At 37.5% G+C, this 25,105-nt stretch overlaps 1 protein-coding gene across 1 annotated transcript in view; it reads right to left on the bottom strand.

Moving 5' to 3' along the window:
- Nucleotides 1-2,189: 2,189 nt before the first annotated feature.
- Nucleotides 2,190-25,105, bottom strand: part of DICER1 (dicer 1, ribonuclease III) — a 65,045-nt gene continuing 42,129 nt past the window's right edge. Inside the window, 5 exon segments of the mRNA XM_021005138.2 lie at nucleotides 2,190-6,670; nucleotides 7,832-7,907; nucleotides 7,997-8,159; nucleotides 17,226-17,494; nucleotides 22,622-23,504. Of these exon segments, the coding sequence (XP_020860797.2) occupies nucleotides 6,505-6,670; nucleotides 7,832-7,907; nucleotides 7,997-8,159; nucleotides 17,226-17,494; nucleotides 22,622-23,504 (1,557 nt within the window). The 3' untranslated portion in view covers nucleotides 2,190-6,504.

The raw sequence follows: 25,105 nt of genomic DNA, 5'->3' as shown, positions 1-25,105 counted from the left end.
TGGAAAGAGCGCTTAGCATCAGGAGACCTAAGTTTCAAACCTGTTCTGATGCTTAACCTCTCTAAACTTGTTTCATTTGCAAAATGGGAAGAATACATTTACTTTCCTACCCATCTCCTAAGACTGAGGAACTTGAAATAATTTCAGATTAGTATCATTACTTTCTCTGGATATCAATAATTACTATTTTTCTTCTGTAAGCCAAGTAATTATCATCTGCACCAAATTTAGCAAATCACTTTTCAAGGATTAAAGGTAGTCAAGATAGTGATGTCAGCTGGAAGAAAACTCAGAAATCACTTAGTCCAACCTATAGTTGTCCAAGAATACCCTTTACAATATCTTCAACAAGTGGTCCTGTAGCCTATGCTTAAAACTCCTAGTGATGAGAAGCTTATTGCCTTCTGAGACAGCTTCTCCTATTTCTGGACAGCTCTAATTTATAGGGAGTTGTTTTTTTTCCTTTTATCAAGTAGGTATTTATGTTTCTCTAAAACTCCTACCCATTTTCCTGGTTCTACCCTCTTGAGCCAGAGAACAAGTCTGATGCCCACTACATTACAGGCCTCAAAAGACAGCCAAGACTGTCCTAATTCTTTTCATAAGCAAAACATCCTATTTCCTTCAACTTATATGTACTGATCAAAGTCCTTCATCATGGTCACCTTCCTCCCACCTAGTAAATATCCTTCCTAAAATATGGTACAATACAGAAAATGAATACAAGCTTTCCTTGGAGGCTGGGAATGGTATTCTTTTTGGCTTTGTAAACCCAGTGCCTAGCACAAAGCAGGCTCTTACTGTTTACTGAATTTGAGATGAAGACTGACCCAAGCATGTAACAGAACTGAAGTATAACAGAACTATCATCTCCCTCATTCTGGGAACCATGCCACAAGCATTGTAAGGAGGAGAGAGTTACTTTTTTTTTTTTGTCTGCCGTATGACTTGGAATCTGCTAAAACCCCACCTTTTCTCAATGAGCCCAGGATGCCTCCTTCATCTTGTACTTGTGGAGTTGAATTTTTGAGCCCAAGTGTGAGACTTCATGCGTATCCTTATTACATTTCCCCTGATTAGATTTGGTCCAAGTCTAGTCAGAGGCCTTTTGGAATCCTCTGCATCCAGTGTTACAGACATGCCTCTTAGCTTTGTGTCATCCACAGATCTGACAGACATGCCATCTAAGCTTCATTGCTGAACTGACCAAAATAATAACAAATCCCAAGCTCCATCCCAGGTACACTGAACTTGCGGCTCTTCGAACAAGACGCTCCACTTCCCGACTCAGGTGATTTTCATTGGCTCTCCCTCCTGCCTTTCTTACCTCCACCTCTTGGCTTCAAATCTCAGTTAAAATCCCACCTTCTGCAAGAAACCTTCCTTACGCTTCAATGTGTGTGCCTTCCCTCGGGGATGATCTCCAGCTTATCCCATATATATATCTTGTTTGTGCAAGATTGTTTCTATATCATCTCCCCTATTAGACTGTAAGCTCCTTGTGCGCTTGTCTTTTTTTGTATCCCCATCACTTTGTACAACACTTGGAATGTAGCAGACACATAATAAAAATGCTTGTTGAAGGTCATATGACCAGTTCATGGCAAAATTAAGAGACCAGGTAGATCTCCTAACTCCTAAACTTACATTATATCATGTTGATACTCTCAAGTAATTTGAAATTACTTCATTTTCCAAGGCTGCATGGAGGAAAACTTAGTAATTAGTGCCTTAAGAATTTAATAAATTAGTGCTTCAGAAAATTTAATAATTAGGTAGCAAAATAAAGAGAACACTGGGCCTGGAGTCAGGAAGACCTGAGATCAAATCCAGTTTCAGACACTAATAAGCTATGTGACCTTGGGCAAATCATTCAATCTCTGCCTCAGTTTCCTCAAATATAAAATAAGAATACTAATAGCACTTACATTGCAGGGTTGTTGTAAAGATCAAATGAGAGAACATTTCTAAGAGCACTTAGCACAGTGCCTGGCACGGAGTAGACACTAAATAAATGTTTTTTCCTTTATCTAATTCAAGTGCGTTTTAAACATAAAATTACCCAGTTCAATGAATTTGCATTTTTAAAAATTCTGAAGTATAAGCACTTTAAATGAGAACAAAAATCTACCTTATTTCAATTTTGAAAATTTTAGAGCTTGCAATAAAACAAATAAAAGGACTCAAAGTGAACAGACCATAACTTTATTGGAGATATACTCAGCTACAATTATTACATTAAAAAAACTATTAAAGGTAATTGTGATCCATAAGGTGCAGACTGCAAATTTCTGCAGCATGATTACAGTATGAATGAATTACATTTTATGTCCCTTAGAGACAGCTGCAGCATGTGATGGTAAATATTTTATTGTCCATCAAATTATATTTGTTATTAATTCTACTTGATTTTAACCATCTTTTACATCAAAACTATTTACAATTTTAAAAAGCCTGCAATTTTCCATTCCTGTTCACAAAACATTTGCGCTTTTTGCTACACAACCTGCTGCTGCAGTGAATATTGAGTGCATTGACAAAGCAATTTAAAATTGTCTGTGGTTGCGGCCCGTGGAAGTGGGCTGGGGAAAAAATTGACACAACGAATGATTGAAATGTATTTACAAGTTACCTTTGAAAATTTCATTTTAACTGCTAGTGGAATATATAATGGCCTACCGCAATGGAAATTTCCCAACTGGTGTAACCACAATTTTGATACTCATTTTTAATAATAGTCTTGGTCTTAAAATGGCATATCTTACTTAAAAACACTTAATGTACAGTATAAAATAAATGAATTCATTTGGAAATAAATTCCTGAAAATTAATCAGTGGTTGAAAAATATACACATTTGAACATACTTAAAATCACTTTATAAGGTAACAAATATGACCAAGTGAGTTTCCTTTCTGTAGATATGAAAGCCCCATGAGGGATGGATTTTATGTATACTGCAAATAGAGGTCTCAGGATCTCAGCTGGGTGGCACCGTCTGAATGTAAAGGAGCTGAAGCTTTACCTCAGCATTCATAGTCTTAAGTCAACTGGGCCTTTCAATGAGTTCTGAGACTGTACTGTGGTTGGCTTAAATTTCTATTATATTCTGTACTCTGAAGTCACAGCATAATTTCCAGTAACAATGCTGAAAAAACAGGCTGTTATGTGAATAACAGCAGTTATGAACTGAACAAACAGAACCAGAGTTTCTCGATATTTAGACAGGGTGTATTATTTCAGGCGCTTGACTCTTTTGGAGGCCAATCTAGCACACCAGGTATGTGAAAATATTGGTTTGTTCAGAGATAATTACAGGAGTGTCAGAGGTCATTCTAATTTTAATCACTTCACATAACAATAAAAATATAACCAACAATTTAAAAACATAATTAAGAATTTTGTTAACACATCTTTGTTGTATTTTCACAAACAGTAAAAATGCCACAGACATTACAAATGACCTATTTAAGTTGTGCAAGTATATGACACATTGCAGGCATTATAATGATCTTTTTCAAATTCAGTAAATCAAAACAGCAGCAAGGCCAAACCACATTTTTTTCCTCTCTGTTAAGCATATTTTCCTTGAAATGAGGTAAAGCATGGTACCAAGTGCAATGCTTAATTGTGCTACATGAACAGAACAGCGCAAAAAAAAAAGCTATTAAAAACGCAGCATAGGAGAACTGTTGAAAGTACAGTATAGTAGAAATAAGAAAAAATGTTAAATGTTTGGAGGTTCATGCCAACTAAGCCCCACACCATCCTCTGCGGAGTCTGTGCAGACCCTCTCTCAGGACTGGTTGCAACAGTCTCCTATGACTGCCTAGTCCTCAAACTACCAGATCTTCAACAGTATTTTCTGCTCAACACTGCAAACACGTGAACAGAAGGGAATACAAAGTTGTATTACATGGCAACACAGGATGAGCTGTATTAATAGATGGATACAAAACATTTCGATGAGGTTACACTGGGAAGAAATTTACAGGATCAAAAACATATCAGCAGCAGGAACTATAGTTTAGCAGTCACAAGATATCTCTTTCAGATACCTAAGTCATAGTCTTGCCTAGTAACGAGGGGATCATTGAATGCTTCAGAAAGGCAAGATAAAAATTAAATTAAGCTCTTTCCCCCCCAACAAAAATGGAATAGCTATTGATAAAATATTTCGATGGCAGCAGGAAATTTGAACCCCTGAGAATCCTATGACCTAATTTTGTTTTCATATCAACTGAGATTCCTAATTTTTTTGAAGTTACAAAAGGTACTGAGGAATGTTTTCTCCAATGTTGTGTCACTTTGAAAACATTTGATCTTAGTGCCAGGAGATAATGGAATTTCTATTTATTTCTCTAAAAATTAACATTTCTATTCATTTCTTTAAAATTATCCTAAAACCTCAATTTTTGGCATCCGGTAGTTTATAAATTACCAAGGGATTGTTGAAACTACTGCCACATATAACCAATGCAAATAAAATTAATATCGATCCTTATTTTAGCAGCTGTAAAAATTGATGGTAATACAGATCAAGACTGACTTGGTTTTAGCATGCTATGATATCTTAGGTTGAGATTTTTTTTTTAAAAACATCACCACATTAAAATTACTTTCCTTAAAATTAATTTGTTCTTAAAAATTCATTACATAATTTAGAATCTCAATTTAAATTTTAAGACATCTGAGTCCAATAAATAAGTTTAATTTTCAAGAAGCTTAATAATCTCCCCTGTCATTCAGGCTTCTTTGAAAGCTGGAGCTGACAGTTCTCTTCGTGTGCATGCACAAAGGGTTGTTCTCTGGAGCAGTTAAAAGCAAGGAATACAGTATTCAATTGTGAGTTAACACATCAAAAACAGCATTACATGAAGCATCAAGTTCAGACTGATGGCTGGAAAACATCAAATACCTCTGCTCAGCTTTCTCAAACTTCAAGCATAATTAATGGAGCAAAATTGCAGCAAACCTCTACTTGTATATTGGTGGGAGTACAAAAATGACCCACAGCTTTTTAAAAGGTAAATTAAGAGGTATTATAGTTACAGTGCAAAAAAAAAAAATTAAAATTTCAAGCATAATACATAAACATAGCACCAAACAGAAAAAAAATGCATGCAAAAGAAAAATAAAAGAACTGAGGTATTTAAGTGAAGAGTGCCTACCAAACCTAATCAAAGAAATTTAGGCCCAAAGCCTACAAATGCAACTTTTTTCCTCTTTTTTTTTTCCCAAATAGACTAAAACAACAATGAGCTAGTTTCTCTAAATCAATGACCTAAATCACAGGCATCCCGAGTACGGCAGTTTATCTCTAACATGAAACTTTCCTGGCATTTAACAGCAGAGCTTTGGTAGGTGACACACGCATGCAACATTGTGAAAAGCACAGTAAGAAATTCCTATGAGAAGTCTAAGTGTAAAGGTGCTCTGTTTTTTTTTTTAATAAGTAACCAATCAATTATAAAATCTGCAGCATATTTTAGGTGTGATATGTCTAAGGTTATTTTGTTAGAGCAACGGCTTGGCTTCCATGGCAAAATTTTTCCCCATAAACATTCCCTTAATTAGAACTACCTAGCTGGCATTTTTCAAAGAAATTAAAGATTTAGCCAAAGACCACTTGTATTTATGGCATTATAAAATTCCATAGATTAACCATATCTTCTGTGTTTTCTCTTCAAACAATTTATGTATGTTCACTATGAAGGTAACGTATTATAATCCAGCTACATTAATGAACTGTAAATATTGAGCTGTTTCATCATATGACACGTGATAAAATGCAGGGAATGAAAAATAAATTTGTTCTAAAAAGATTAGAAATAAAAAAAGCACATCCATGAGGGTTTTACTTTTTAAGGCAAGAACCTTTTCTATGCAAGATCATGTGGCATCAGAAAACTGAAATTTTCTTCTAACAGTATGCCAGCCCAGCCATTTCAATGCTAAGTTCGTCCCTAACTAATAAGTGCAATAATGATTGGGAAAGTCATCTGACACTAAGATAACATGGAAATAGAGGACAATACTGACTGGCACACTTACTTTCTCTCATCCCATATCATTCAGTACGGTTTATAAACTGGTTTGTGACTGGCACTAGTGCACAGATGGAGGAATTTCAAGATCACACTATAGAAATCTAGCAACTGCTTTAGTTGTATGCTCCCTGGCCTTCTAACACTAAGCAAAGCTGCACTGACAAAAGACCTGACAACAATGGTTTTGGAGACTTGCTCAATGTCATCATTAAAGCACTCTTGTGATTAAGCAAAGCAGAAGTGAGGAAAGAAGACAAGATTGTGTTTGCGCAAAAGACTAAAACTACCATTAGTTCCAACATTGTTTATACATGTTAAATGTCTGACTCTGCTACTACTCTGTTTTCAAACAAACTTAAATTCTGTCTTCAATTTGTTCCTCTCAACATCAACTTTAAAATTCTTTTAAAAATGTGTTTTACTGTCAGTTTTGCTCTTTGTTTCCAAGTGGGTGTCTCAGCTGTTGGGAACCTGAGGCTGATTTGCTTTGAGGCTTCGTAGCGCTCTCCTTGCAGCTGCAGATTTGGCAATCCTGTAGCTCCGGCCAACGCCTTTAAACTTTCCCTTCCCAACCACTTCCACAGTAACTCGCACCTTCCCATCATAGGTTCTCTCTGCAGGACTGAAAGAAAACCAACATTCCTCATGAGAGGCCCAATCACATTCGGCACTGAGTGTGTGGCACTGAGGAGACGGCACAAAAAAAAGATTTAGCCTTGCCTTGGTTCCTTAGTTCAGCATAAAACAGTAGAAGTAAAAAGTGTTGTGGACAAATAAGCTAGAAGACATAAATTACCAAGGAAGGGACTATTGAAATGACAGAACCCTTACAAATAAAATTGAGGGGATGCCCATCAACTGGAGAATGGCTAGTATATGAATGTAATGGAATACTGTTGTGCTATAAGAAATGATGAGCAGGCAGACTTACAAATAAAATTACTATTAATTCTGATTATAAAACTTTATGGTAACAGAGACCAAGATTGATTTGGTTTTAACCCACAACATCTGATAACGTGACTAATACTTAACCACATTAAAATGACTTCCCTTAAAATCAATTTATTTTTAAAAATCATTAAGTTTAAAATCTCAATTTAAGTTGTACGTATTTATACCCAATAAATACACGTAAGTTCCCAGAAGTTCTCTCTCTCCTTCACTCAGGCCAACAAGCCATAATATAGAGTAGACATTAATATCAAAGATATAGATATATCTTCTTATATGGGTATATCTATATCTGTCTATAAATAGACAGGTACAATTTTAAAAAGCATTTTCCTTAGAGAAATCCTAAAACATCAAAATATCAGAGTTTAAAAATCACCTCAGCTCTTCTCTTTATTATATATGTGGGATTTTAGGCAACTTACTTAACTACTCTGGGCCTCAGTTTCCTCATATGTGAAGTAAAGGGACTGCACTAGATGATCACTTAAAGTCCCTCCCAGCTTCAAATCTTATAAATGAATCTGTGATACCACCAAATTATCCCAATTTTATAAATGGGAAAATCCAGGGTCCGAGAGGAGTGACTTGCCCACAGTAATGGTTAATAAAGGCGGGGCCAGGACCAGCACCTGGGGCTTCTAACTCTCTTGCCTGGTGATCTTTTTACTCATCCATGGAGTTTCTACATGAAAAAGTATCATTTCTCCTTTAGGAATCATTAGCTATTATTACTGGTGTCATTTAGTGAACTATCACATAGGAGAACTACATATGTGTAGCAGGAACTTAATGACTGCTGAATTGACCTGAGCCTCCATTTCCTTACCTAAATTTGGCAGTTTCTGGTTCCATCTCAAGCAATTCTCGCACAGGAGAGCGGGGCACGTTAGCAGAAAATTTTTCTACAATCAGATTGAAAACATAAATGAATAATGCTCCCTGAGAGATTAAATTATTTTACAATTCATCATTTCTTGAAAGTCCATAATACCTATTAATGGTCGCATCATTGGATAGTAGACTTGCCAAACCATCTCCAATGACATTCCACTATCCATATAAATGGCACCAGCAAGTGATTCAAATATATCTCCCATGGCCTTCGGTACTTCTATATCTTCCTCTTTCTCTTCATCCTCCTCAGATCGTCTGAGCTGTTCAAAGAAAGAACAGTGATTATCAAGGGAAAAAATAATATGTTTTTAAAACTAATCTTCACACAACATCATTATTTTCCTTGATACGTCATTTCAGTAAAGGTCAGTAACTTTCTCAACATCCCAAACAAAATATCAACCACAATGTTGTACTATACATAAAAAAAAAACAAAGCTGACAATGCAACTAAAAATAAAGACAAACCACTAAACTAACTGAGCAAAAGAACTCTTGCTGCAGGAAGACTATTTTTTGTTTAGAATACCAGTTATGGAGATACTTCCAGCCACGACCGATGCCTGAAAGCACATGTACATACAGCCAGCCCAGCTCCTACAGGTCTACTACAGCAAAAACTTAAAAATCATCCTGAATTGAGTAATGACAAAAAAAAATCCAATGAGAAATTACATTATGTCATTTCTTCAATTCCAGAAATGCCAAAACATCAGCCAGAATGCCATAGGCGACAGTCACTAGAATAGCCAACGGCAGAATAAGTAAATAAGAATGTAGTCTCCTAGCATAGCCAGAAACATGTAGTCTGCAAGACTGTATCCAGTCAGTGAAAGCAAAAAGGCTCCCTTGAGAAGGCATCAAGAGTGCAACTGAGGGGGCAGCTAAGTGGTGCAGTGAATAGAGCACTGGCCCTGAAGTCAGAAGGACCTGAGTTCAAATCCAGCCTCAGACCAAATACTTGACACTTACTTAGCTGTGTGACCCTGGGCAAGTCACTTAAACCCAACTGCCTTAAAAAAAAAAAGTGTAACAGTGACAAGTATGGGCAGCGTAGTGAAAAGATCTGAAACTAAGGCTAGAGAGATGAATAAATGAAGGAAGAAACATCCCCCTACAAGGAATTGTAACATCCAGAAATATCCAAAAACCCAACTATGAGCCTATAAAACCCAGTTGACTGGTTCAGCCCCAGCCACCCCCTGGATGCATGTATACTGAAGCTTAACTGCCCCAAAATGCCTCCTCCCCAACCCTCCCCTGCCACCACCACTTTTATGCTGTCATCCAGAGTTCACTTTCCTGGTTCCCTGCCCTTCATCCCTCATTCTTTATTAGGCAATTCAGAGAATGCCCTCATCCCACCCTCACTGCCTCACCTCATTAGTGACAGGGCGGTTTTCTATAAGTACCACGTCAGCTCTTTGTTTAAAAATTTTATTTAAGTTTGAACCGTAAGTGGTTCTTGGCCTTCAGGGGCCTTTGATCAGTGTGTATTCCACCACAAAACTGAACCAGTAGTCTCATATGTAGCCTGTGGAACGAGGGACAAAGGGGTCCACATACCTATGCTGTTCTCTACTGGCATCCCTTCCCACAACTGCCACTCCTGTATTTCAATGTCACCTTTCCAGACCAATTCTCTACCTTTTTGTACTGCAGCTGGTGTCTGAAGTTGAATGGAAAGAGCATTGCCATTAGGATGGCTTTTTAGAGGCTGGAATCCCCTGGAGGAGGACATCCATGGGAAGTGGAATACTCCCCATGACATACAGCTGTCTATGTGCCTGAAAGCCTAAGACTGTAAGGATGTTCAGTGGTCAAAGGATTTAACCCCTTGGGCCTTCCAGAATTTCAAAGATGGGTGATCTGCGAACAAAAAATTAACCACCAAGATTACTAAGGGGACTAAAGATTCTATCACTTGGCTACTCCTCAGGATAACAGACAGAAGCCCTCACAATGAGAAGGCAGGAGTAGCGGTACAAAACTTAGGCTGGCTCCAGTCGGCCTGATGACTCAGTTGCAGAATAGACAGCCAGTGACCAGAGGTGTGAAGGTATAGTGAGAAAGAACTCACACAAAGCCTATACCTGATTCAAATGACAGCAGAGACAACAAGCTGCTCTACCAGACTGACTTTTTGCTAACAAAGAAAGGTGAAGGGTTTAGAGAGAAATTTCATACACTCCAAAGTGTTCTCCTCTTATACCTCAGAACAAGAATCCAAAGTTTTAGTCTGGGAAGTTTCCTCCCACTAATAATGAAAGGAAGGGGAGGGGAGAAAGGTAGCAGTGCTTCACTAACAGACAAAAAAACACGCTGGAGGTAAAAGCGTAGGGCTCCTTTAAGAGCTAACTAGAATTGGGAAGTGAGGAAGGACTTCCCCTAGAAATCTCTCCCCAAAGGTCATGTGCCTCTCCGTATTAGGTCACAGTGCCCTGGGGGTGACACAGGTAAGATCCCTAACTCCTTGCTGTGGTGAAAATACTTCCTCCCACCCCCCAAAAACACCTTCAAAGCCAGGAGATGATGTTAAAGGCAATGTGGATGGTCAGGGGGGTGAGTGTCACCTTGCCATCTTCACAACACATGTCAAGGGACCCTGAGAAGCTCAGAGGAGGAAGAGAAGGAGGAAAAAGAAGAACAAGAGGAGGAAGTTCAGGAAGTTTATGTTCTTCTGGACAGAGACCCCCAGACCCCAGCCCTGCCTCCGTCCAAGAAAGCTGGGAATGGACTGGTTCTGTTCTGAGGATTTTAAACAGGGAAAGAAAAGAAAGTAAGAAACACATTAGTGAAGAAAGATGGAAGAAGGGGGTGGAACTTACTACTTCTTATAATTAACTGGGGGGGGGGGAGAGACAGGCATCAGAGTCTCACTCTTACCTGAACCTTACAAAGGAAGGCTGAATGTACACACAGACACAGACAGACAGACACACACACACAGAGGTTTGGTGTAGAAATAAATCAGATTTGACAGGGAAATAGGTGGAGACAGGGAAAGGTAGGATTAAAAGGGGAAATGATACTGGGAAAGTAGTGGTCATAAGCAAAACACACTTCTAGGTCCTGAAGGGGAGATTAAAAGAAAAAAAAAATAAGCAAAGAACTACAAACCAAGCAGATATTCATCCACTGGGAATGGATGAACAAATAGGAATGTATGCATGCAATGAAATATTACTGCACTGCAAGAAATGACAAGAGACAAATTCAGAGAATCCTGGGAAGTAGGAACTGATGCAAAGTGAAGTTAGCAGAACCAGGAAACAATTTATACAATGACAACAACGATATGAAGAAGAACAACTTTCAACTAACCAGTCTCTAGGATTATGATGAAGCATGTTAACCCCCTCACAGAGATGATGAAGTCAAGGTGCAGAAGGAAACACATATTTTTAGACGTGGCCACTATATAAATTTGTTTTACTTGATTATGCTTATTTGTTAAAAGAACTCTTCCCTCCCCTCTTTTCCTGTTTTTAATTAGAGATGGGATGGGGGAGTGGAGGGTGGAAAAGACTTCCCATGGTGGTATTCCCAAAAAGGAAAAAAGTTTAAAAAAGGAAGGCCAAGGAAACACTTTTTAAAAAGCATATATATAGGAGGAAATTTAGAAGAGAACACAATCAGGACAGTTTTTTTTTTAAATAAAAGTTTGAAATTATCATATGCTTAAAGAAGAAAGCAGTGAAATCAAGATTCACAGTTTCTTGTACAATCCTTATTTTGTGTTCTACTTTTACATATGGAAATGCTCATTTTGGGGTGTACTTAAGTTCAGATTTTTAAAAAAATTAAAGAATATAAGTCACATACTAAAGAGCTAGACTAAATTAGATCTAAATTATATAATGCCTATATCAATCAAAACAATAATTACTTTATGAAAGGTGCTACCCTGAGGAATTCTCCAAACTGGGGGAGGGAGACATATAATGAGAGTATCTGGGGCTCTCTGGGACTTACTTAGCGTGCCAGGTTCTGAGTTAGCTGGTGCTTGGTGCCTGGCCTCAAGAGGTGGACTTAGGGGAAAGGGAGTAACAACATTCCTTCCAACTCTAAGTATCTGTCCCCTTACTTGAATTGCCTATAGCAGGATCCACCAAGAGGTCGAACCCCTAAAGACAATGAAAGTATACCTAAAACTCATTCTTGTAAAGTTAACAAATTACCCCTTTGTTAAAGTTAACAAATTATGACCCTTTGGTCATACCCATTCTAGTAATTCTGAACCCCTAGAGGTCATCATTTAAACCCCCTTCCCTGTCCCTCATTGCCTGATCCCTTATTCCCATTCACCTCAACCCAACCCCAACAACGTCCCATTCTAAAGCTACCCATCCCTTCCATACACTTTCCAGAATGCCTGCTCCACAGGCAATAAACACGTTTTCATCTTCTATCTTTTTCTTTCACACTCCATCTTCTGGCTCTCACTAAGACCTAGCTCCCTAGGAGAATCTGTGATAGTGCAGCCAGTGTTGGAATGAGAGGCCAGGTAGGAGGGAGTTTTGTTCAAATTACAGCAAGGAGGCCAGTGTTACCAGATCACAGAGTATGGAGGAGAGAGAAGAGAGTATATCGTATAAAAAACACTGAAAAGGTGGGAATGGCAGGTTATAAAGTGTAGATTTCTCCTGAATCCTGGCTGAAGTGGGGGAATTGGAATACTCTTTGCTCCCCATTGCCACTTCCAGGTTTTTCCTCCACCACTATCATTCAGTGACCTCTCCTTTTTTGAGGTTCACTCAATCCATATCTACCACCCAACAGAAATTCTGGCAGCTACTGTCTCCTGATCTCCAAGACAGCCTCTTCTTTCTTTAATGAATTCAGTGTCTAACTCAGTCTTTCTTCTCCTCCACTCCTTCCCTCATACTAAGGGACTTCAACATATATGTAGATAGTCCTTCAAAAACATAACTTCATAGTTCTCCAATTTACTTATTTCACCTGATCTACCCTTCTACACCACTTCAGCTACACAGAAAGACGGTCATACTCTTGGTCTTATCATCACTCACAAATGCACCATTTACACGCTCATGAACTATGAAATTCCCTTATCTGATCATAATCTGTTGTCATGCCACAACTCCCTTGCAACCCCAAAGCCTATTCTTTGTCCACACCATGACCTCCAATCCCTTGACCTCTTGGTTTTTTCCTAAGTCACCATCCATGCACAAGCCACTCTCTCCTCCCCTCCCTTCCCCATCTTGACCCTTTGATAAACCCTTGCCCTCTTAACTTATTAAAGATCTTTCCCTGCCAAGCCTCAACTTTGGATCACTCCCACCTTTGCTCCTACACAGGTGCCGCTAAATGATGCTGGAGAAAAATCAATAAAGTGGGTCTACTACATATTTATGTTATATAACCTCTCTGGCAAGGCAATCTTTTCGCATTTCCATAATTACTCCCTATACCACTCATCACAGCAACTCTTCTTTTTATTCTTCTTCCAAACTCCCATGTCTCCCCATCCCTCCCACCCTCTTAGCAGAGAAACTTCCCTCAAATTTTACTGAAAAAAATTAAGCTACTCATCAAGACCTCCCTCTTCTCCCCTCCCCTCTCATCTCACATCACCCAGGTCTTTCTGCTACTATCTCCTCCTTCCCCTGTCTCATATAAAGAGGTGGCTTTTCTCTGCCAAAATAAATCCATCTACTTCACCAAGGGACCTCATTTTAACCTATCTTCTCAAGTGGACTGCCCCATCCATCATCTCCACTCTTACTTATCTTCAATCTCCCCCTGACTATTACCTGCTTCTCTACTGCCTACAAACATACTTATGTTTCCCCCATCTTCAAAAAAACCTTTACCTGACCCTTCCATCTCTGCTAACTATTATCCTATATCTGTTCTCTCTTTTGTGGCTGATTTTTCATTCCTCAGTCACCTAAAACCATTTTCTCTAAAGTTACTAAAGATCTCTTTTTTGCCAAATACAATGGTCTTTTCTCAAACTTCATCCTCCTTGACCTCTTGCAACCTTTGGCACTTGATAATCATCTTCTATCTGATACTTTCTTCTCTACTGCGACACTTTTCTCTCCTGGTTCTCTTCCTATCTGACTGTTCCTTCTTAGTCTCCTTGGCTGGATCTTTTATCCAGGTCCTGTTTAATTGTAGGTGGCCCACAGAGCTCTGTCCTGATCACTCTTCTATTTTCCCTTTATACTACTTCCTTTGGTGATCTCATCAGCACCATAAATTCAGTTATCATCTCTATGCTGATAATTCTCAAATCTACATATCCAGCCCTAACCACTGGAATAAGGCCATTAGACTTGAATCTCCAATTGCCTACTGGACAACCTGAACTCTAAGTCTCACAGACATTTTAAAATCAATATAGACAAAACTGAACTCATTATCTTTCCCCACCAAACTCTCTCTTCTTCCTAACTTCCCTTTTACTGTTAAGGCACTACTAACCTCCCAGTCCCCCAAGCTCACAACCTAGGTATCATCCTTGACCTCTCACTCTCTCTCTCACCCCCTACATCCAATTTGTTGCCAAAGCCTGTCAATTTCACAACAACATCTTGACTATGTCCCCTTCTGTCTCATGACACTGCCACTACCTTGGTACAGTCAGGCCCTCACCACCTCATGCTTGGACTATTGTAATAGCTTGCAAGTTGGTTTCCTTGCCACAAATTTCTCTCCATGCTTGTCCATCCTCCACTCAGCTGTCAAACTGATCTTCCTAAGATGCAGGTCTGACTATATCACAACTCCCCTTCCCCCTCAATAATCTCCAAAGGCTCTCTATTACCTCCAAGACTAAAATCCTCTGTTACGCATTCAAAACCCTTCATAACCTACTATTCCCACCTTTTCGGTCTTCTTATATCATATACTCTCCTCTCTCCCCTTCATACTCTGTGATCTAGTAAAATGGGCCTCCTTGCAGCAACCTGAACAAGACACTCCACCTCCAGCCTCTGGGTATTATCACAGCATTGTCACGTGCCTGGAATGCTCTCCCTCCTCATTTCTTTCTCCTAGCTTCTCTCAAGTCCCAGCTAAAATCCCACCATCTGTGGTGGCAGTGCCCTTTAATGGTAGTGCCTTTTCTCTGTTGATTACTTACTATTTATTCTATATTTAGCTTGTACGTATGTAGTTGCTTGCATGTTGTCTCCCCCATTTGACTGATTCCTGAGCAGAGACTGCCTTTTAACTTTCTTTTTATCCCTAGCACTTAGCACAGTGCCTGACACAGCAAAGGCACATAAACGTTTATTGAGTGACTGGCTAACATTTAACAAGCTCATTTTAATGTGATTCCTAGTAGACAAATATCACTCACTACCTTTAACCTCCACCAAATACTCTAATAATACTATTACTGAACGTCTTGAATGAAACAGAACACAGAGTTCTCAACATCATAATGATTCTTTCCGGAAAAGGTAGAATTACATTAATGGAGTTACATTATTTAAAACTATCATTTCCACTTGCTAAACAAAACAAGCCGAGAAGCAAAGCTCTCAGAACCTTTCAGAAGCAATAAAAGCACTTAAAATACAAACCCTAAAAAACTGACACAGCAATGAAAAATTATTTATTATTCTGAAATAAAGATTACTTCCCAGTACTTAAAATCATGGAATCTGAGAACTATAAAGGACCTAACATCATCTAATTCAATCCCTACCAAAGACATTCTATAACATCCTTCCCAAGACCTCCAATGACAGGAACTTTGCCAAGGCATCCTATTCCATTTTTAACCCACACCTCTTTCTCAGCTATATGTAACAGCAAGCTACATGCAGCTAAAAATACAGCAACTGAAAACACAAGAACCACTCAAAAAGTACATAACACCATTATAAATATATCATGCTATTGATTATAACTTTTTTAAACTTTTATTTATGGGAACAGAGAGATGGTCCTAAGATTACAAAAACAGCTTGATACACTGACATCAAAGGAGAAAGCAGAAAGTAATATCAAGCAACTCATGTAGTTGTATGCTTAAAGCAACTCATGTAGTTGTATGCTTAAATCTCTATAGAGAAAACTGAGATAAATTCTTTTAGAAAAAATGACTTCTGAACATTTATATCATGTGAAAGCATTTCCACTCTAAATAACATTGGCACTGCACATAAGGAGTTACATTGGTAACTTTATAAAGTTTTAAATACAAAGAAAAAAGTAAGAGTTTGAGTTTTAATTAATTTTCATTCAATGTAATGCTACACAACAGAGTGCAGATCCTGATGTAAATGATCTGAAGGACACCAATTGTGCTTGGGCCTTTTATTTTCCTTGACAAGAAGTCAAGGAAATGGAAAGGCTCCATTCATGGAAGCATCCACTCTTCCCATCACTAGCCTTTGTATCTAAAGGCCACAAGCTGTGCTAATGATTCTACCAATACAGTCAGAAAAGCCATGAACTAAGGGTAAGGTAATTAGAAGGATGTAGGTTATTTAGGGAGTAAATTAAGTTTTCTTGACACTTCAAAAGAAGACTGTTAAATGAAAACAAAGCTAAGAGGAAAGATAGGAAATTATTTTATTTCTAGTATTGGAAGGCTTATGGATGACTTGCCAAAAGACTGGAATGGATACAAAAATCTGAGAGGCATTAGATTTAGTATCTTTTCCTATTAAAAATCTAAAACTACAGCCATGCCTCAAAGATACCAGAATTAACTCCCCTGTGAATCTTTTGAAGTTATTGAAAAGCCTGCCAGATGTCAATGCACGAACACCAAATTGTGATTATTTTTTTCAAAAATAATTATCTTCCCTTTCCAAACAGAATCAGAATTGTTTAGCTGACATAAAATGACTAATATGCAAAGAAAAACTATATAAAGCTATGGAGTTTTTTTCCAAATTAAAATATCTTAGCACAGTGCCTGGCACATAGTAGGTGCTTAATAAATGTTTACTGACTGATTAATTCTTTTGGTTGCTACTATTTTTAGCACAGCAAACAGGAAAGAATCTAAAATAGTTAAGTCTAATAAGAATAGTAAGAAAAAGTCTTTTGAAATGAAGTGTGCACCTATCACTGCTCTCAAGGATTAAAATTCCAAAACAGAATCTGAGTGGACTGATTCTACTGTTGGGCCATTTGCACTCTACCATAGCTATAAAAGAGCTATCTGAGGACTTGAGATAAGTTTTGAAAATTTCCCCAGAAGACATTCAACGTACATTTACCACTAACTTTCCAATGGCATTCACCTGTTCTTTATGCTGCAGTAAAAACATCAAACTATAAGGTTACAAATATACTGCAACATAGTCATGTTGAACTCAGAAACCACTAACCTCAGAATCCATTCCTTGCATTTCATTCTTCTCAAGCTGAAACTGCACAAAATCATCAATAACATGGAACAGTTCAGGAGAAACAGCTTTGAAGTACTTGTGGTAGTCATACTTGACAGCTAATGATGCAAAGATAGTGTTATTGACAAGAGCAGATCGTAGGTCAGTTAGAACTCCTGGGGAGTGCTGCCGTGGGTCTTCATAAAGGTGCTTGGTTATGAGGTAGTCCAAAATTGCATCTCCCAGGAATTCCAAGCGCTGATAACAATCTGTGAGGGAGGAAACTTTTTTTAAAGCAGTTGCCACAGCAAATTCTTAAAATATTACTTGTTTGGCACTTTTCGTGGCAGCAAAAACCTGGAAATAAAGAAGGTGTTTGTCTTTTGGAGAATAGCTAAGTATATTAGAACATATGAATGATGGAAAATTACTGTGATACGAGAAGCAACTAATACAAAGAACTGAAAGCAACTAATACAAAGAACTGAAAAAGATCTGGGAAGACTTATGAACAGACATACAGAAAAGTAAGGAAAATCAGGAAAACAATATTCACAACTACAATAATGCAAAAGAAACTAAAAAGAGCTGCATGATTTTAAGAAACAATCTTGGCCCTAGAGAACACCCCGGTCCCCACCTTCCAGTTGAGAGAAGGGTTGATAAAGGTGGTAGTAATTAATATCTAGCTATTATTATAGTGTCAAAACAAAAGGTATAATGTTATCTTTAAAGTATCAGCACGTACAAGAAGGAATCTGTCCCACTGTAAGCAACTTTATGTAATCTATGAACTGGTCTTACTTAAAGATGTATTTTTTAAAAGGTACTTGTATAAACTCATAGGATGAATATTTTTAATAGAGAACTCAGAACATCCAATCCAACCTCCTTATTTTATGTATGAGAAGAGAAGTTGACTAATTACCTAACATCACACAGCAATTTATTTGGACTTGTTATCATGGATTTTTTGAGGAAAAAAAATGTTTTTAATGCTAACGTATTTCAAAAAGATACATTAATTTGAGGGATTATATTCTAAAAGACACTGGGAATTAAAATTCACATGCTAAAATTTATGCTACAAAATGAGTCACTTATTTCATCAGTTATAAAAAGCTGAATGATACCTCACTAAGGAATAATTTCCAGTTTGACAATGTCATATATTCGGGCACTGACTTGACGACTGAGTGGTCAACGGGTGAATTATTCTAATATTTTCAGTCATATATCATTACTTCAGCATAATCAGTGTTACATAACTCAATATGTCTTTTGGGAAAAGGAAGGTCATTTTCTAGATATGAAGTAACAGGACTGGATTCTGACACCTACCTATGGATTTGGAAAGTAAAGAGTTGTGAGATGAGTAAAGATTTGAGACATACCTAATTTGTCATCAGATTTTCAAAACTGTCATAATAAACTATCACTTCTACTATCTTAGAAATGATTAAAAGATTTATTCATTAAAAGTCTCTTGAGTTTTCAGGTTCCATAAAAAATAAAAAAGAAATATGTATATAAAACATCAATATTTTCCATCAGTTTTGTTTCCAGTAGCCTTAACTATAATAAACACTTCCACGTGTCAGATACCACACTAGGCATTGGGGATATAAATGCATAAAATGAAATATCTCTACTCACAAAGAGCTTACATTCTAGCAGGAGAGACAACATAATTATGTACCCACTGAATAAATACAAAGAAAATAAATAGAAAGTAGTTAAACAGGAGGTAGTTGGAGAGGAAGAGCATAAGTTGTGGGGGAGACCAGGAAAGCCTTCATGAAGTTGGTGGTACCTGATCTGAAACTTTAAGAATTAAAGGGACTCTTTTTTTTGGGGGGGGGGGGCGGCTAGGCAATGGGGTTAAGTGACTTGCCCAGGGTCACACAGCTAGTAAGTGTTATGTGTCTGAGGCGGATTTGAACTCAGATCCTCCTGAATCCAGGGCCAGTGCTCTATCCACTGCACCATCCAGCTGCCCCCAAAGGGATTCTATACGGCCGAGGTGAGGGCAGGAATGGGGAATAGTAAGAGCAAAGACATGAAGAGAGAGTGTGGAGTGTCATGGGTGAGAAGCAGACAGAAGTCCAGTTTCTCTGGATCAGTGTGGTAGGGGGAATGAGGTCCGATGAGGCTGGAAATAGCTCAGGCGAGATTGTAAAGGACTTTAAAAGCTTAGGGGTCACAAAGGGCTGTGTTAGTAGAAGACACGATAGATCTTGTAGAGGTAGCGACAGCAAGAGCTGGCAACTGACTGGATACATAGAGTGAGGAAGAGTGAAGGATAACGCCATGGTTATGCAGCTGGGAAACTAGAAAAACTGAAGTGACTTCATCAGAAATAGAGAGGTGGGTTTTGGGGAAAAGATAATGAGTTAGGTTTTGAACATGATAAGCTGAGATGCAATTTGAAATGTTTAAGATGCAACTGCTATTGAAGCTCAGGAAAGAGACTGGTGCTGGTTACATGGATGGGAATCATCCACAAATGAATGAGAGCTGATGAGATCACCTACAGACAGTGTAAAGAGAAGAAAAGAGACTCAGAAAAGCATCAAATTCCATAATTGAGAAATAAGTGATAACTTTAGAGGGAGCAGTTTCATTTGAGCGTTAAGGTTGGAGGACATATTGTAGAGGGTTGAGAAGAGGATGGGGAAGGAATGAGCTTCAACAACTTTTACCAGAACTCATTGAAATAATTCAAATAACTGCTAATCTAAGTTCAAGAAAAATTTCAGCTTCACTTTTGGGTTCTCTGCTTACCCAACACCATCAATATGAAGCCAGGCCTCTAACCTCTAACTGTTTCATGTATAATTCAACCTTATGGTGATTTTTTAAAAATTCCCTTCTGGGTGGGCAAGACCTTGCTAACTGAAATACTGACAGCATCAATCAAAAAGCATTTATTAAGCAACACATCTGTGACAATCACTGGAGAGACAAAGACAAAAATTAAATAGCCCTCGTCCTCAAGAAAATATATTCTTTAGAGGAGAGGGTGCAGCACATGCACATAGACAGGAAGGTGTCACAGTAGATAGAGCATTAGACCTGATGTCAGGAAGACCTAAGTTCAAATCCAGCCTCAGACACTTACTAGCTGTGTCATCCTGGGCAACTCATTTAACTTGTTTGCCTCAGTTTCCTTATTTGTAAAATGAGGATAACAACAGTACCTACCTCCCAGGGTTGTTGTGAGGATCAAATGAAACAACATTTGTAAAGCATTCAGCATAAGGCCTGACACATAACAGGCACTATCTGTAACTATCATCATCATCATTATTTTTATTATAAAAAGTAAACGCAAAGTAAGTAGAAAGTAAGGGGGGGTGGAGAATGAAACTAGCAGGTCAGGAGATCAGAAAGCCCTTGTACAGCATGTAGTACAGATGGGCTTCAAAGCAATTTCAGTGGTTTTTTTTCCTCGAGATCAGACAGAACAAAAGGATATGAAGCCTCATCTAAAGTACAGGAACCAATTTATGGATAAGGTCATCTTGAATAGGCACTATTGGAAAACACAGGACTTCTGGGTCACACGACCAACAAGATGGAGGACTACACATTTTCTCTGATCTTCAATACCTGTCAAACCTCTCTACAAAAGGAATTATGCATAAGAGATAAAGCAATTTCAACTGTCTACATGGTCTAAGATTGTGAAATGCCCAGCATGGGAAGAAGCTAAGAAAGCTCTGAGATACAGCTCCAGAATTATAGCACCACTTACCCAGGGGAAGGAGTTAGAAAGTGAATGATAAGCAGTTACAAGGGGGGAAAAGACTAAAATTATTGTTCGAACATCTCAGGAGGAAGAAAATTCTGTTAAAAAAAAACCTGAGCAGACACAGACAAAGCAAAAGGATAGAGCCACCAGATCAACTAAAAGAGTCCAGACAGCAATGAATAAATCCTGCCAGAAAAAGGAAAATGAATCAGCACCTGGCAAGGCAGAGGATCTGATGGATTCCAAAGAGAGCACAGAACCACAGCAGGGTGATCTTGCACAGTTTACAAGAAAAATGAGAACTGTGAAAATAGAATCTGTGGACCATAAAGCAAAAATAATTGGCAGAATAGAAAAACTTTAATCTATCATGGCAAGCTCACCAAGGCAATAAATGAGAGAACAACTGACTGGGAACGCAAACACACAAAAGTGAAGCATAAGATGGAAGAGAAGCAAATAATATTAACATTAAAGAAAACATGATCTCTATATAAGCAAAATATACTGATCTCAAAGACCGCTTAAGGATTATGGGGCTCCCAGAAGAACACAAGTCAAAAATTTTCAACACCATAAGGCAAGATATAATATAAGAAATCTGCACATAACTTCTGAACGCAAAAAAACAAAAGAGCAAAAGAATCCAGACTGCCTCCAGAAAAAAATCCTTTTTTGCAAATTCCAAGATACACTGTAGTGAAATTATCTGCTTCTCAAAAAACCAGACAACAGAAATATAAGACAGTTAAACAAATACAGCAACCAAGAATAATAACAGAAAAACCATTAAGAGATTTCTTTCTAAATGCACAAGGGACAAGAGTGAAAGTAAAAGACAGATAGAAGTGATGGTGGAAAGATATCATGGACTAAACTTCACAACACCCTGCCTACAAGTAAAAGGCACCTTCAATGTGGAAGGCGCATAAACAGAGAAAAGGGAGGAAGATGATAGAGGGGAATATGCAATATGGCCTAAACAAGTCAAAGGCTAACACTGAAGGGAAAATAACTATTGTAGTCTCTCAGGAAGAAGAAAGAATACAGGTGAATGGGTGAATGTGCAAAGGGAGAGATTGAGAAAGGGGGAAAGAATAGGTAAATCTTGTTTTCAGTGGTGGGAGGAAAGACCACTGATGAATGGTCCTACAAGAGAAGGCAGATATTCTATAAAAGAAGATGGAGACTTTACAATAGGTGTGATCTGCAGGTATTTGGTGTTTAAAGAGAACATTCCCTGGTCTCAAGAGAAGAGGAATCTGAGCTCCTAGGAACAAAGGACACCAGAAGAAAGGAAGGACATGGACCCAGAGAGCAGGTTTTAAGGCAAATGTGGGGGGAAAAAATTACCAAGGGGAAGAAGCAAAGTTCAATAATGAACTGCATAATCAGGGACATAGGAAAATTTCTACCATGTGACAATATTCTCTCTATCTCCTGCAGGAATTTTTTTTTTTTAAGAATTGAGAATGACAAGCATGGACAAGAATAAATGCTTTCATATTCTCAAAAATCTTGCCTCTCACACAAAGTAAACACTTGGTATGAACATAAAGGTATAACTCTCTACAAATCCAAAATGTAATCAATACAAAGTTTCATTTATATAGGAATAAAGTTGTATTTTAGGAGACCTTACCAGTGATGGTATTGTAGTGGTAGGAGGCATGAGTAAATGCCTGAAGAAGGTAAGCTTTATTCTTGAAATTGTAGTTTATTTTCTTTTCAAAATTTTCAAAGCCTGATATAAGGTGGTTCAGTGTTTTTTCAGCATCAGGATGATCAAACATGCACCTCGGTGGAATCTTCAAACAGCCATATTCTAAGTCTTTATATAAAGAAGACTGTAAATTGGCTACAGAGATAGAAGCATAGTTCACCGAAAGATTCTTTTGTTGACTGTTGAAATTATCTTTGCCGGGGTACAATGTGTTCTCCCAATCACTCCTTTTAATTACTGGGAGCACCTTCAGCCCCAAAGAACAGAGGAAAAGTTGAGCAGCTCTCTCACCACAGCTGGTTAAATAGCAGCCCAATAGAGCTTCTACACAGTCTGCAATGCTTTTATCAGCAATACACTGCTCTGTATGCAAGTCATAAGAAATTGACTGTTTCCCTGTGTCAATGCCACAATTTTCTTCTGATGGATTCCAGAACCCTACTACAAAATCATCCTCTTCAACAGCTTTGCTAGGATCCAAATAGCACATTGCATCCCAAGAGCTATAATCAAAATCATCAATATCAGATGAAAATGGTATATTACCTAGGGATGATTTTTTGGGCATTTTCCATTCATAATTTGAATCATTGGTTGAAAATGGAGAAAGAGAAATTTTCTTCACAAAAGCCCCTGATCCCATTAACATATTATCTATAAACTTAATATGTTCCTGATCATACTCTAAGAAATCATCTTCATAATCTACTTCCTCCTTTGGAACCCTCCACATCAAGTCTTCGTCTTCTTCCTCATCATAATCTTCATCCAGCTTACCATTTGCCAACATGTTGTCTTTTGTCTGAAAGGAGAAAAAGAGGGTAGAATGAAGGAGAAGTATAACTGCCACTTTAAAAAGCAATTTGATATTCAATAAAAGCAAGGGGCTATGGATAATTTCAAATGACAACTTCAAATACTAAAAGTCAACTTAAAAATCAGCCATTTGTTTTCAATTAACATAAAATAAGTTATTTAATCACATAAACAAAGACATGTTCATTTTACTGTTTATTTTTGAAGTTACACAGTGACCTTTATCCACAAAGAACTAAGATTCTGTACAAGAGCATAAATTTGTAATGTTCATTATGCAAAAGTTAAGCTGAGCTTTCCAACTTTTTAAAGAAGACTTGCACACAGGGTGTTCTTACACCTTACATAAAAGATCCCCAATATTCTTTAAAATATGGCAATGGAATTAAAACAAGGGATTTTACAGTTAGTAAAGTTAAATTTGTGATGTAACAAAATGGTTTGATCTCCATACACACCAAGAAAAGTTATACCACTAAAAGAGAAAAGATGACTAAAATTTTTATGAAAAATACAGAGCCAGTATTTTACTGAAGTTTCTGGTAATGTTTATACATGTGGATAAAAACACACATTAAAATAAAATCCCTTTGCTTAAAAAGGAAAAATATGGTAATCACTGTACTTTCACACAGTGGCCATTAAATAAATATGTATTGTATTTTACCCATATCTTTAAAAATGCTACAATTATTATGAGGATACTATCATTTATAATTATAACTAGTAAAATCAGTGAGAAGTTTAGAATGACAAAGGACATAATCTACTTTGTCAGGAAACCTGTGCTAATTCCAGTTTCTTCAGCAAAAACTTATTTGGGAAATGCTAAGATTCAACAGTGATGGACCTTTTCTGAAATGCTAGAAATATGCCAAACAACAGTACCCTTTTTCAAGTTATCTTAAAATTGCATCTTAACAATGATAACCTTTAAAAATGATTTTGAGGGTTTTTTTTACTTTTGTTTTCAAGAATTTCAGAAATTTACAAATATTGTATTAGATTGTTGAGGAATTCTACATTTCTTTGAAAAAGTGATTAACAAACTCAAATATTTGCAACCGTCTATATTTAAATTTTAATTATCACTATAAGTTTGTGAAGTGTAAACCAGGGAATGGCATCAAATTATGGCTATAATGATAACTTTTCCAGAACTGTAAGACCACTTCTAATTTGAATAAAAAGAAATGCACTACAGCGGTCCTCACCCTTGCCACAAAGTTATGACCAATAGAAACTAGCTCCTATTATGATATAAAAACTAAATGAAATACTTCTTACTGAAAATTGCTGTTTTCCAAGTCACAATTTTTATATCAAATATAAGGTTAGAAATATACCTGATGAATAGGCCAGTCTTTGGCCCTCATAATGAAGAGTGTTGAATGACCAAACTGTAGCAAACAATTAATTTTGATAATTTTAATTAAAAACCAGTTGCATACCAATTATTAAATTTTCAGTATGAGCATTTACACCTTGGAAATTGGCAAACTAAATTAGGGATTTATTTATTGTTTTGTTGATTATCTCTAGACTTGAGAAAGTGACAGAGAAAATGTTAATGCAGATTAAACTTAA

The sequence above is a fragment of the Phascolarctos cinereus genome, unplaced genomic scaffold (genome assembly GCF_003287225.1).
Source record: "Phascolarctos cinereus isolate Bilbo 61053 unplaced genomic scaffold, phaCin_HiC Scaffold_2;HRSCAF=192, whole genome shotgun sequence".
NCBI lineage: Eukaryota > Metazoa > Chordata > Mammalia > Diprotodontia > Phascolarctidae > Phascolarctos > Phascolarctos cinereus.
The sequence above is the reverse complement of the archived record's forward strand: the minus strand, read 5'-3'. Positions and strand labels throughout refer to the sequence as shown.